The 12,670-nt window shown below is 45.9% G+C and overlaps 1 protein-coding gene across 1 annotated transcript in view; it reads left to right on the top strand.

The window, feature by feature from the left end:
• Positions 1 to 1,938: 1,938 nt before the first annotated feature.
• LOC120920421 (Fc receptor-like protein 5) overlaps positions 1,939 to 12,670 on the top strand; it is a 51,437-nt gene continuing 40,705 nt past the window's right edge. Inside the window, exon 1 of the mRNA XM_040332510.1 lies at positions 1,939 to 2,100. Coding sequence (XP_040188444.1) covers positions 2,070 to 2,100 — 31 coding nt within the window. The 5' untranslated portion in view covers positions 1,939 to 2,069. The remainder of the gene's footprint in view (positions 2,101 to 12,670) is intronic.

The following is a 12,670-nucleotide window of genomic DNA, read 5'->3' as shown; positions in this document are numbered from 1 at the left end:
CACTGTGCCCATTGCAACCTCACTGTGCCCATCCTCACTGTGCCCACTGCAGCCTCACTGTGCCCAAGTCAGTGTACCTGAAATTATTGACAGGCTGTGGGTATCTATTCATTGTTTAAAAGTCGCGGTCTCCTCCTGGTCCCGTTCTGTGATAGGCGTTTCTCAGGCGACACAGTTCCGCCAATCACGAAAGTTCTCTCATCCTCGGACTCAGTTTCCCAGCAGACACTGGGGGCAGATCCTCAAAGAAATTACGCCGGCGTATACCTTGAACTTTAAAGTGGAGATCCACCCTAAAATAAAAAATAAATAAATAAATGGACAAAAAAGGCTGCAAAAATGTAAACAATTAAAATAAAAAATGTTTTTATATATATATATACTTACCAGAAATGGCTGTTGCTGGGCAGATCGTCCTAATCTGCCACTTCCTATTCCACTGTAGTCTTCTCCTCATCGCATTGCCTTCTGGAAAATGTTGGTTCGCTGTCTTCTGGGACCCGTGTGTGTCCCAAAAGGCAGCCACTCATGCACAAAGCGCCCCGCGACTCGCACATGCGCAGTAGGAAACGGGCAGTGAAGCCTCAAGGCTCCACTGCCTGTTTCGCTTACTTCGACTGGCGGCGTCGGGACCCGATCCAATGGACGGATCCGGCCTTGGGTGGCCGACATCGCGGGCACCCTGGACAGGTAAGTGTCCTTATTAAAAGTCAGCAGCTACAGTGTTTGTAGCCGCTGACTAAAAAAATAATTATTTTTTTTACAGCTGGACCTCCGCTTTAACCACTTAAGCCCGGGCCTTTAGACAGCTGCACTGCGTCGCTTTAACAGACAATTTCGCGGTCGTGCGCCGTGGCTCCCAAACAAAATTGGCGTCCTTTTTTTCCCACAAATAGAGCTTTCTTTTGGTGGTATTTGATCACCTCTGCGGTTTTTATTTTTTGCGCTATAAACAAAAATAGAGCGACAATTTTGAAAAAAATTCAATATTTTTTACTTTTTGCTATAATAAATATCCCCCAAAAACATATATAATTTTTTTTTCCTCAGTTTAGGCCGATACGTATTCTTCTACCTAATTTTGGTAAAAAAAAATCGCAATAAGTGTTTATCGATTGGTTTGCGCAAAATTTATAGCGTTTACAAAATAGAGGATAGTTTTATTATTTTTTTTACTACTAATGGGCCGATTTTTTTTTTGTGACTGCGACATTATGGCGGACACTTCGGACAATTTTGACACATTTTTGGGACCTTTGTCATTTTCACAGCAAAAAATGCATTTAAATTGCATTGTTTATTGTGAAAATGACAGTTGCAGTTTGGGAGTTAACCACAGGGGGCGCTGGAGGAGTTAGGGTTCACCTAGTGTGTGTTTACAACTGTAGGGGGGTGTGGCTGTAGGACTGACGTCATCGATCGAGTCTCCCTATAAAAGGGATCACTCGATCGATGCAGCCGCCACAGTGAAGCACGGGGAAGCCGTGTTTACATACGGCTCTCCCCGTTCTTCAGCTCCAGGGAGCGATCGCGAGGGGGGCGGCTAGAAACGAATAGCCACGCCCTCGTCCCGGATCGCTCCCTGCAGGTTACCGACCGCCGCATGTACCGGGGGGGGGTCCCGATTGGACCCCAGACCAGTGGAAAGGCGGGGACGTACATGTACGCCCATATGCCTGTACGTGCCATTCTGTGGACGTATATGTACATGCGGCGGTCGTTAACCGGTTAAAAAGAATGGGCTAAAGAAACCGGTGAAGAAGAACCAAGTTCAATCTTTGAAGGCTGGAAATATGTTTCCCATTCCGACAAACCTGGACCCCTGCCCCAGCATGACGATGACAAGGTTGGAATTTGACGTACATGTCAGGAATCCTTTGGGATTAGGTGGAACAGGAGATCCAGTACTAGAACATGTAGAAGTACAATCCCGAACCTTTCTTCACACATTCCCAGGGCATTGTGATACAAGCGTGCCAGAGACAACCTCCTGCTTCCTTGATTACAAAGGAAAATACAAGAATCTGTTATGGTTAGCCTCATTGGCGTGTGTGCGATTTTCAGGCAACATGAGTCCCAAATTATTTGTGCTCTTCATCTGTAAGTACCGAATTTTCATTTATTTCTGCTTTATGAGATTTCCATCGTGTAATATTACATACAATACATATTGACTTAGATAATTATTAAGGGATATCAACAGGTGTGCCGATCAAAATACTTTTCTCAAATTCGTATTAAATTTAAATTTATTTAAATGTATTTATTTTTTAATTTAAATTTATTTATTTATTTTTTATTATTACATTATTACATTTTTATTAACTGCATTTTTATTAACTGCATTTACTTTTCTCAAATTTGTATTACATTTAAATTTTTTTTTTTTATTATTTAAATTCATTTATTTATTTTTTATTATTACATTTTTATTAACTGCATTTACTTTTCTCAAATTTGTATTAAATTAAAAAAAAAATGTTTCTATTTAAATTAATTTATTTATTTTTTATTACATTTTTATTAACTGCATTTACTTTTCTCAAATTTATATTAAACATTTTTTTTCTTTTATTAAAATTCTTTTTTTTATTATTAGTGGCCCAGATTCAAGAAGCAATTGCGCCTGTGTAACCATAGGTTACACAGCGCAATTGCTTACTTGCCCCGGCGTTACGAATGCTCCTGATTCAGGAACATCGTAACGCCGACTGCAGCCTAAGATATGCGTGGCATAAGGCTCTTATGCCACGCATATCTAGGCTGCATTCTTGCGATGACCGCTAGGGGGCGTTCCCATTGTGGTCAGCGTATAGTATGCAAATTGCATACTAACACCGATTCACAATGTTGCGCGAGCCCTGCGTACGCAATTTACGTCGTTTCCGTACGGCGTGTTTAGCGTAAGGCTGCCCCTTCTAATAGCAGGGGCAGCCAATGCTAAAGTATACCCGTCGTTCCTGCGTTGCGACGTTCGAATTTTACGTAATTTGCGTAAGTGATTCGTGAATGGCGCTGGACGCCATTCACGTTCACTTTGAAGCAAATGAAGTCCTTGCGACGTCATTTGCCGCAATGCACGTCGGGAAAGTTTCCCGACTGAGCATGCGCTCTACGCTCGGCGCGGGAGCGCGCCTAATTTAAATGATTCCCGCCCCCTACGGGATCATTTACATTAGGCGCCCTTACGCAGGGCAAGTTTACACAGCGCACACGCAATTTACGGAGCTACTGCTCCGTGAATCGCGGGTAGCGCAGTAAATTTGCGGGGGCGCAGGGCAAAAACGCTGCCCTGCGCCTCCGTAAATAAGGGGCAAATCTACCTGAATCCGGGCCATTATTATTATTACATTTTTATTAACTGCATTTACTCTTCTAAAATTTGTATTACATTTTAATTTATTTCTTTATTTATTTAAATTCATTCATTTATTTATTTATTTGTTTATCTATTTATTTTAAATTATTACATTTTTATTAACTGCATGCTTGTTCGCCAGTAGCTTAGAAAATAATGAAGTCAGACATTTTTAGAAGTAGATCATCCTTCATATTTATTTTAATATCATTTTTTTTTTAATAGTAAGTACAGAAGACCTGAAAACTGACTTCCCATAAATGACTTTCATGCGTGATTTTAGCGCTTTAACTACTTCAGCCCCGTAGGATTTGGCTGCCAAATGACCGGGCTATTTTTTGCAATTCGGCACTGCGTCACTTTAACTGACAATTGCTCGGTCGTGCGACGTGGCTCCCAAACAAAATTGACGTCCTTTTTTTCCCACAAATAGAGCTTTCTTTTGGTGGTATTTGATCACCTCTACGGTTTTTATTTTATGTGCTATAAACAAAAATAGAGCGACAATTTTGAATTTTGAATTTTTTTTTTTACTTTTTGCTATAATAAATATAAATACTGGGAACATCTTTTTTACCTATGAAGATTTATTACCATTTCTTTATTGAAGTTTATTTTGCACATTTATCCACTGTGAACTGAATTTTGAGGATTCATTTATTATTAATTTTTTCACAGTTTTTTATGGACTACTTTAATGTGTTTCGTACGGACACTTTTCAATGATTGGTTAATTATTAATATACCCAATCCTTTATCTCACTTATAATTAGCGCTACACTTTATGTTTTATTTTTTAGTGCTATAAAAATGCACTGATTACTGTGTAAATGACACCGGCAGTGAAGGGGTTAACCACTAGGGGGGCGAGGAAGGGGTTAAGTGTGTCCTAGGGAGTGATTCTAAATGTGAGGGGGTGGGCTACAAGTTATACGACACTGATCACTGCTTCCGATTATTTGATCACCTCTGCGTTTTTTTTTTTTTTTGCGCTATAAACGAAAATAGAGCGACAGTTTTGAAAAAAAATAATATTTTTTACTTTTTGCTATAGTAAATATCCCCAAAAATATATATAAAAAAATTGCAATTAGCGTTCATTGATTGGTTTGCGCAAAAGTTATAGCGTCTACAAAATAGGGGATAGTTTTATGGCATTTGTATTAATATTTTTTATATATTAAAAATGCACTGATTACTGTGTAAATGACACTGGCAGGGAAGGGGTTAACCACTACGGGGCGAGGAAGGGGTTAAGTGTGTCCTAGGGAGTGAGTCTAACTTTGAGGGGGCTGGGTTACAAGTGACACAACATTGATCACTGCTTCTGATTATTTGATCACCTCTGCGTTTCTTTTTTGCGCTATAAACAAAAATAGATCGACAGTTTTGAAAAAAATATATACTTTTTGCTATAATAAATATCTTCAAATATATATATATATATATATATAAAATAATTTTCCTCAGTTTAGGCCGACACGTATTCTTCTACATATTTTATGGTAAAAAAAAAACGCAATAAGCAAATATTTATTGGTTTGCTCAAAAGTTATAGGGCCAAATCCTCAGCCAGGCGGTGTAACTTAAGGCCGGGTACACACGGACAAACATGTATGGTGAAAGCGGTCCGTCGGACCGTTTTCACCATACATGTCTGCCAGAGGGCTTCTGTACGATGGTTGTACACACCATCGTACAGAAGTCCGCGCGTAAACAATACGCGGGGCGTGTCCGCGGTGTCGCCGCGACAATGACGCGGCGACGTGGGCGGCCCGCCTTTAAAATGCTTCCACGCATGCGTCGAAGTCATTCGACGCATGCGAGGGACGGCGGGCGCCTGGACATGTACGGTAGGTCTGTACTGACGACCATACATGTCCGAGGCCGGGCAGGATTCCAGCGGACTGTTTTAAAACAAGTCCAGGAATATTTGTCTGCTGGGAAAAGGCCCGGCGGGCAAATGTTTGCTGGAATTCGGCCCGCTCGCGCCCACACACGACCAAACATGTCTGCTGAAACTGGCCTGCGGGCCAGTTTCAGCAGACATGTTTGGTCGTGAGTATGGGGCCTTACTTTCAGCAGTTAAGTTACACTGACTTAAAGTTTTTACCTAAGTGCCTGATCCACAAAGCACTTACGTAAAAATTTCAAGCCGTGTAAGTTAAGTGCCGCCGTCGTAAGGCGTTCCTCCTCTCCGGGGGGCGTTTACAATTTAAATGAGGCGCGCTCCCGCGCCGGCCGTACTGCGCATGCGTGTGACGTCATTTTCCCGACGTGCATCGCGCGAACGTAATTGACGCCGGGCGGGTTTGTGGATTGCGACGGGACACTAAAGTTGCGACGGGTGAAAAAAAGACGCGCCGGGAAAACAAATAATTAAAACAAAAAATGACAGCGTCGCTCAGCATGCATTCCTGAGAGGGAGAACTCCATGCCAATTTTCAACGAAAAAACCGGCATGGGTTCCCCCCCCCAGGAGCATACCAGGCCCTTAGGTCTGTTATGGGTTGTAAGGAGACCCCCCTCCGCCGAAAAATTGACGTAGGGGGTCCCCCTACAATCCATACCAGACCCGTATCCAAAGCACGCTACCCGGCCAGCCAGGAAGGGAGTGGGGACGAGCGAGCGTCCCCCCCCTCCTGAGCCGTGCCAGGCCGCATGCCCTCAACATGGGGGGGTTGGGTGCTCTGGGGCAGGGGGGCGCACTGCGGGCCCCCCCCACCCCAGAGCACCCTGTCCCCATGTTGATGAGGACAGGACCTCTTCCCGACAACCCTTGCCGTTGGTTGTCGGGGTATGCGGGCGGGGGCTTATCGGAATCTGGGAGTCCCCTTTAATAAGGGGGCCCCCAGATACCGGCCCCCCACCCTAAGTGAATGGATATGGGGTACATCGTACCCCTACCCATTCACCTGTAGGCAAAAAGTAAAATGTAGTAAACACACAACACAAGGGTTTTTAAAATAATTTATTATTCTGCTCCGGATGCCCCCCTGTCTTCGTTATTAGCTCAATTAGCAGGGGGGGCTTCTTCTTCCGCTCTCTCCGGGGGTCTTCCACTCTCCGGGGGTCTTCTCCGCTCTCCGGGGGGGCTTCTCCGGACTCCGGGGGGGGCTTCTCCGGACTCCGGGGGCTTCTTCCATCTTCTCCCCTCTTCCGCTGTTGACTCGGCGAACCCCGGTTCTTCTGCAGCTCTCCGGTGCCTTCTTCTTCAGCGCTGGCTGCCTGCTATGTTTGTGTGTTAGCTCGATTTCAAACAGGCAGCCAGCGCGGTCTTCTGTGGCGTCAGGGTCTTCTCTTCCTTTCTTCCGATGTTGCCTCGTCGCCTGTTGTCGCTGTAATGATGGAAGCGCGCCTTGCATCCCATTTATATAGGCATCACCGTCCCATCATGCTCCGGTAGGTACCCACGTGGTGGGTGCCTACCCACGTGCACCCACCACGTGGGTACCTGCCGGAGCATGATGGGACGGTGATGCCTATATAAATGGGATGCAAGGCGCGCTTCCATCATTACAGCGACAACAGGCGACGAGGCAACATCGGAAGAACAGAAGACCAGAAGACCCTGACGCCACAGAAGACCGCGCCGGCTGCCTGTTTGAAATCGAGCTAACACACAAACATAGCAGGCAGCCAGCGCTGAAGAAGGCACCGGAGAGCTGCAGAAGAACCGGGGTTCGCCGAGTCAAGAGCGGAAGAGGGGAGAAGATGGAAGAAGCCCCCCGGAGTCCGGAGAAGCCCCCCCCGGAGAGCGGAAGAAGAAACCCCCCCCCCGGAGAGCGGAGAAGACCCCCGGAGAGTGGAAGAAGAAGCCCCCCCTGGTAATTGAGCTAATAACGAAGACAGGGGGGGCGTCCGGAGCAGAATAATAAAATATTTTAAAAAGCCTTGTGTTGTGTGTTTATTAACTTTTACTTTTTGCCTCCAGGTGAATGGATAGGGGTACGATGTACCCCATATCCATTCACTTAGGGTGGGGGGCCGGTATCTGGGGGCCCCCTTATTAAAGGGGACTCCCAGATTCCTATAAGCCCCCGCCCGCAGACCCCGACAACCAATGGCAAGGGTTGTCGGGAAGAGGTCCTGTCCTCATCAACATGGGGACAGGGTGCTCTGGGGTGGGGGGGCCCGCAGTGCGCCCCCCTGCCCCAGAGCACCCAACCCCCCCATGTTGAGGGCACGCGGCCTGGCACGGCTCAGGAGGGGGGGGCGCTCGCTCGTCCCCACTCCCATTCCTGACCGGCCGGGTAGCGTGCTTTGGATACGGGTCTGGTATGGATTGTAGGGGGACCCCCTACGTCAATTTTTCGGCGTAGGGGGGGTCCCCTTACAACCCATACCAGACCTAAGGGCCTGGTATGCTCCTGGGGGGGAACCCATGCCGGTTTTGTTTTTTACAAATTGCCGTGGAGTTCTCCCTCGGGAAAGCATACCAAATGCCGTCGCTGGAATGGGCTTTTACAAGGTGTAACTAGTTTACACTTTGTAGAACGAGCCCTAATTTTACACTTGCAAAATAACACTTACGGCGCAAAAAGGAAGCTAGAAAGCTTTGTGGATCGCCTTAAGTGCTAATTTGCATACTAGCAACGGCATTTCGACTCGAAATGCCCCCAGCGGCGGATGCGGTACTGCATCCTAAGATTCGGCAGTGTAATTCAATTACACATGCCGGATCTTCTGTCTAACTTTGGAAAAAGCCTTTTGAGGATCGTTTCCAAAGTTACACACAGACTGAACAGCAGTTAAGTCGGAGTATCTCTTTTGAGGATAACCCCCATAGTGTCTACAAAATATGGGATAGTTTTATGGCATTTTTATTGTTATTTTTTTTTTACTAGTAATGCCGATTTTTATTGTGACTGCGACATTATGGCGGAAACATCAGACACTTTTGACGCTATTTTGGGACCATTGTCATTTATACAGTGCTATAAAAAATGCACTGATTGCTGTGTAAATGACACTGGCAGGGAAGGGGTTAACTACTAGGGGGGCGATCAAGGGGTTAAGTGTGTCCTAGGGAGTGATTCTAACTGTGGTAGGGCTGGGCTCACTACAGCATGACAGAGATCACTGCTCTCGATGACAGGGAGCAGTAGATCAGTGTCCTGTCACTAGGCAGAACAGGGAAATGCCTTGTTTACATCTCCCCGTTCTGCCACTCCGTGACACGATCGCGGGCACCCGGAGAACGAGTCCGCGGGACCCACAGACAAGGTCACGGACCACTATGCCACAATTTAAAGGCGTCGTACAGGTACATTGCTTTGCGCGGCCGTGCCATTCTGCCGACGTATATCGTTGTGAAGGGGGACTTTGATGTGATGGGTGGCTTCTGATATGATGGGAGGACTTCTGGTGTGATGGTAGGCTTCTGATGTTATGGGGGGCTTCTGATGTTATGGGGGGCTTCTGATGTTATTGGGGGCTTCTGATGTTATGGGGGCTTCTGATGTTATGGGGGGCTTCTGATGTTATTGGGGGCTTCTGATGTGAAGGTAGGACGTCCGATGTGAAGGGAGAATGTCTGATGTTATGTGGGGCTTCTGATGTGAAGGGAGAATATCTTATATATTGGGGAGCTTCTGATGGAATGGGGGGCTTCCGATGTGAAGGTAGGACTTCTGATGAGAAGGGAGAATATCTTATATGTTGGGGGCTTCTGATGTGAAGATAGGACTTCTAATGTGAAGGGGGAATGTCTGAAATGTTGGGGGCTTCTGATGTGAAGGTAGGACTTCCGATGTGAAGGGAGAATTTCTGATGTTATGTGGGGCTTCTGATGTGAAGGAAGAATATCTTATATATTGGGGGGCTTCTCATGGAATGGGGAGCTTCAGATGTGAAGGTAGGACTTCTGATGTGGAGGGAGAATATCTTATATATTGGGGGGCTTCTGATGCAATGGGGGACTTCTGATGTGAAGGTAGGACTTCTGATGTAATGGGGGAATATCTTATATGTTGGGGGCTTCTGATGTTAAGGGAGAATATCTTATATGTTGGGGGCTTCTGATGTGAAGGGAGAATATCTTATATGTTGGGGGCTTCTGATGTAAAGGGGGAATATCTTATATGTTGGGGGGCTTCTGATGTTAAGGGATAATATCTTATATGTTGGGGGCTTCTGATGTTAAGGGAGAATATCTTATATGTTGGGGGCTTCTGATGTAAAGGGAGAATATCTTATATGTTGGGGGCTTCTGATGTAAAGGGGGGATATCTTATATGTTGGGGGCTTCTGATGTAAAGGGAGAATATCTTATATGTTGGGGGCTTCTGATGTTAAGGGAGAATATCTTATATGTTGGGGGCTTCTGATGTTAAGGGAGAATATCTTATATGTTGGGGGCTTCTGATGTGAAGGGAGAATATCTTATATGTTGGGGGCTTCTGATGTAAAGGGAGAATATCTTATATGTTGGGGGCTTCTGATGTAAAGGGAGAATATCTTATATGTTGGGGGCTTCTGATGTTAAGGGAGAATATCTTATATGTTGGGGGCTTCTGATGTTAAGGGAGAATATCTTATATGTTGGGGGCTTCTGATGTGAAGGGAGAATATCTTATATGTTGGGGGCTTCTGATGTAAAGGGAGAATATCTTATATGTTGGGGGCTTCTGATGTTAAGGGAGAATATCTTATATGTTGGGGGCTTCTGATGTGAAGGGAGAATATCTTACATGTTGGGGGCTTCTGTTGTGAAGATAGGACTTCTAATGTGAAGGGGGAATATCTGATATGTTGGGGGCTTCTGATGTGAAGATAGGACTTCTGATGAGAAGGGAGGATATCGTATATGTTGGGTGGCTTCTGATGTGAAGGAGGCTTCTGATGGTAATTTATTCCTTGGAGTGTGTTGATTTATTCATTTATAAAAACTGATTTGTTTTTTGGTACTGAAAAGTTTAGATACACCTGTTTTAGAATATCTATTTTGGCCCAGAGGCGATTCAGTTCGCATGTGTTGCGCTATATAAGTTTCTCACTCACTCAAGAGTACTTTATGTTCAATCATTTCTTTTGTGCTTAATGTGATTAATGTTTGTTTTTATATATGTTTTTTTTTATATATACAGAATAATTTGTGTTTTGATATGGGACATGAAAAACCTTTTTTTTTTTTATTATTATTCTTTTTATTGCACTTAAAAAAAAAGCAAGTACAGAAAATACAAAGAAAAAAAAACTAGCCAAACAAGAACCTTACGCCCCGTACACACGGTCTGAATTTCCAGCGGAAAAACGTCCGTCGGATAAAATTCAGACGGAAAAATCGAGAACCTGCTCTCAATCTATTGCTGTCGGAATTCCCCACAGAAAAAGTCAGATGGAACATAAACATGGTCGGAATTTCTGACCAAAAGCTCCCATCTGACTTTTTCTGTCTGGAATTCCGACCGTGTGTACGGGGCTTTAGCTATTATAAAATATTAACTGAACATAACTTTCCATTGAGAAGAGCCAATTAAAGGGAACGTTGGAAATAGCTGAATAATTGTGTGCCTGTTCAACTCTTTTGGGATGATCCATGCACTAGGCAGGGGTAGATGCCCCATCCATGCACTAGGCAGGGGTAGATTCCCCATCCATGCACTAGGCAGGGGTAGCTGCCCCATCCATGCACCAGGCAGGGGTATATGCCCCATCCATGCACTAGGCAGGGGTAGTTGCCCCATCCATGCGCTAGGCAGGGGTAGATGCCCCATCCATGCACTAGGCAGGGGTAGTTGCCTCATCCATGCACTAGGCAGGGGTAGATGCCCCATCCATGCACTAGGCAGGGGTAGTTGCCTCATCCATGCACTAGGCAGGGGAAGTTGCCCCATCCATGCACTAGGCAGGGGTAGTTGCCCTAACCATGCACTAGGTAGGGGTAGTTGCCCTAACCATGCACTAGGCAGGGGTAGTTGCCCCATCCATGAACTAGGCAGGGGTAGTTGCCCTAACCATGCACTAGGCAGGGGTAGTTGCCCTAACCATGCACTAGGTAGGGGTAGTTGCCCTAACCATGCACTAGGCAGGGGTAGTTGCCCCATCCATGAACTAGGCAGGGGTAGTTGCCCCATCCATGCACTAGGCAGGGGTAGTTGCCCCATCCATGCACTAGGCAGGGGAAGTTGCCCCATCCATGCACTAGGCAGGGGTAGTTGCCCCATCCATGCGTGAGGCAGGGGTAGTTGCCCCATCCATGCACTAGGCAGGGGTAGTTGCCCTAACCATGCACTAGGCAGGGGTAGTTGCCCCATCCATGCACTAGGCAGGTGTAGTTTCCCCATCCATGCACTAAGCAGGGGTAGTTGCCCCATCCATGCAGTAGGCAGGGGTAGATGCCCCATCCATGCACTAGGCAGGGGTAGTTTCCTCATTAATGCACTAGGCAGGTGTAGTTGCCCCATTCATGCACTAGGCAGGGATAGTTGCCCCGCGGCCAGAAAAAATACTATATGTTTGGTTGGTAGAATGGAAATAGTCATCCATTCAGAGTGGGACCTGCAGTCATGTTCACTTATGTCCTGCCTGCCCATTGAGGCCGGCCATCTGACCTGCATTGTCGAATCGCATCCGTCTGGTTCCTGGTTTGGAGGTATTCGTTCGACTGGATTAATACAGCCACCACCGCCCGGAGTGACGATCCATGCAGAGTTCCAGGTCTGCCGAGACCATCACGCCTTTTAGACTTACTGTTAGTATTAACACGTGCGTCCACACCTGTCGGTAAGAGTACCCATTTCATTTATCTTGATGTTTTGGATGACTACTTCAGACAAGCTATATATATTATATGAGAAATATCCATCCAGTATTCACTTTTGAACTGTGAATTACCCACCTGTTGAAGTTATTCATTTATTTGTTTGGAGACTCATTATTTGGACTTTATTTGCTCACTATTGGCCAAGTTTAATTTACATTGACCATCACACATTAGTGCTGCACTTTTTGTTTCACACCTGCAGTCAGACACCTGTTGGGTTTTATATAGCTAACTGCTTCCTGTTCGTAAACCTGCAATCCCAGCTTCTGGTGGAGAGAAAAAAAAAAAGATCTCAGCTTCCCAGCCAAGGCGGCGCCATTCTTTTTAAATGCAGGGGCTGGACGTGATGTCATAACATCGCGCCCGCCCTCCGAATGATCATAGAGACTCCAGGGACTATCTGGTCCACCGGGAATCTCTATGGTCAGCATCCGGCACCAGAGGTTCCTGTCAGGGCACCAGTGCTGTTCAGCCCCAAATTCCACTTCTGCGTGGCTGGCCAGCGCTATTGCACTCGCCTGTATCAAGCGCGCATGCGCGGTGTG

The sequence above is a fragment of the Rana temporaria genome, chromosome 13 (assembly GCF_905171775.1).
Source record: "Rana temporaria chromosome 13, aRanTem1.1, whole genome shotgun sequence".
Taxonomy (NCBI): Eukaryota; Metazoa; Chordata; class Amphibia; order Anura; family Ranidae; genus Rana; species Rana temporaria.
This window is presented reverse-complemented; position numbering and strand designations above follow the sequence as displayed.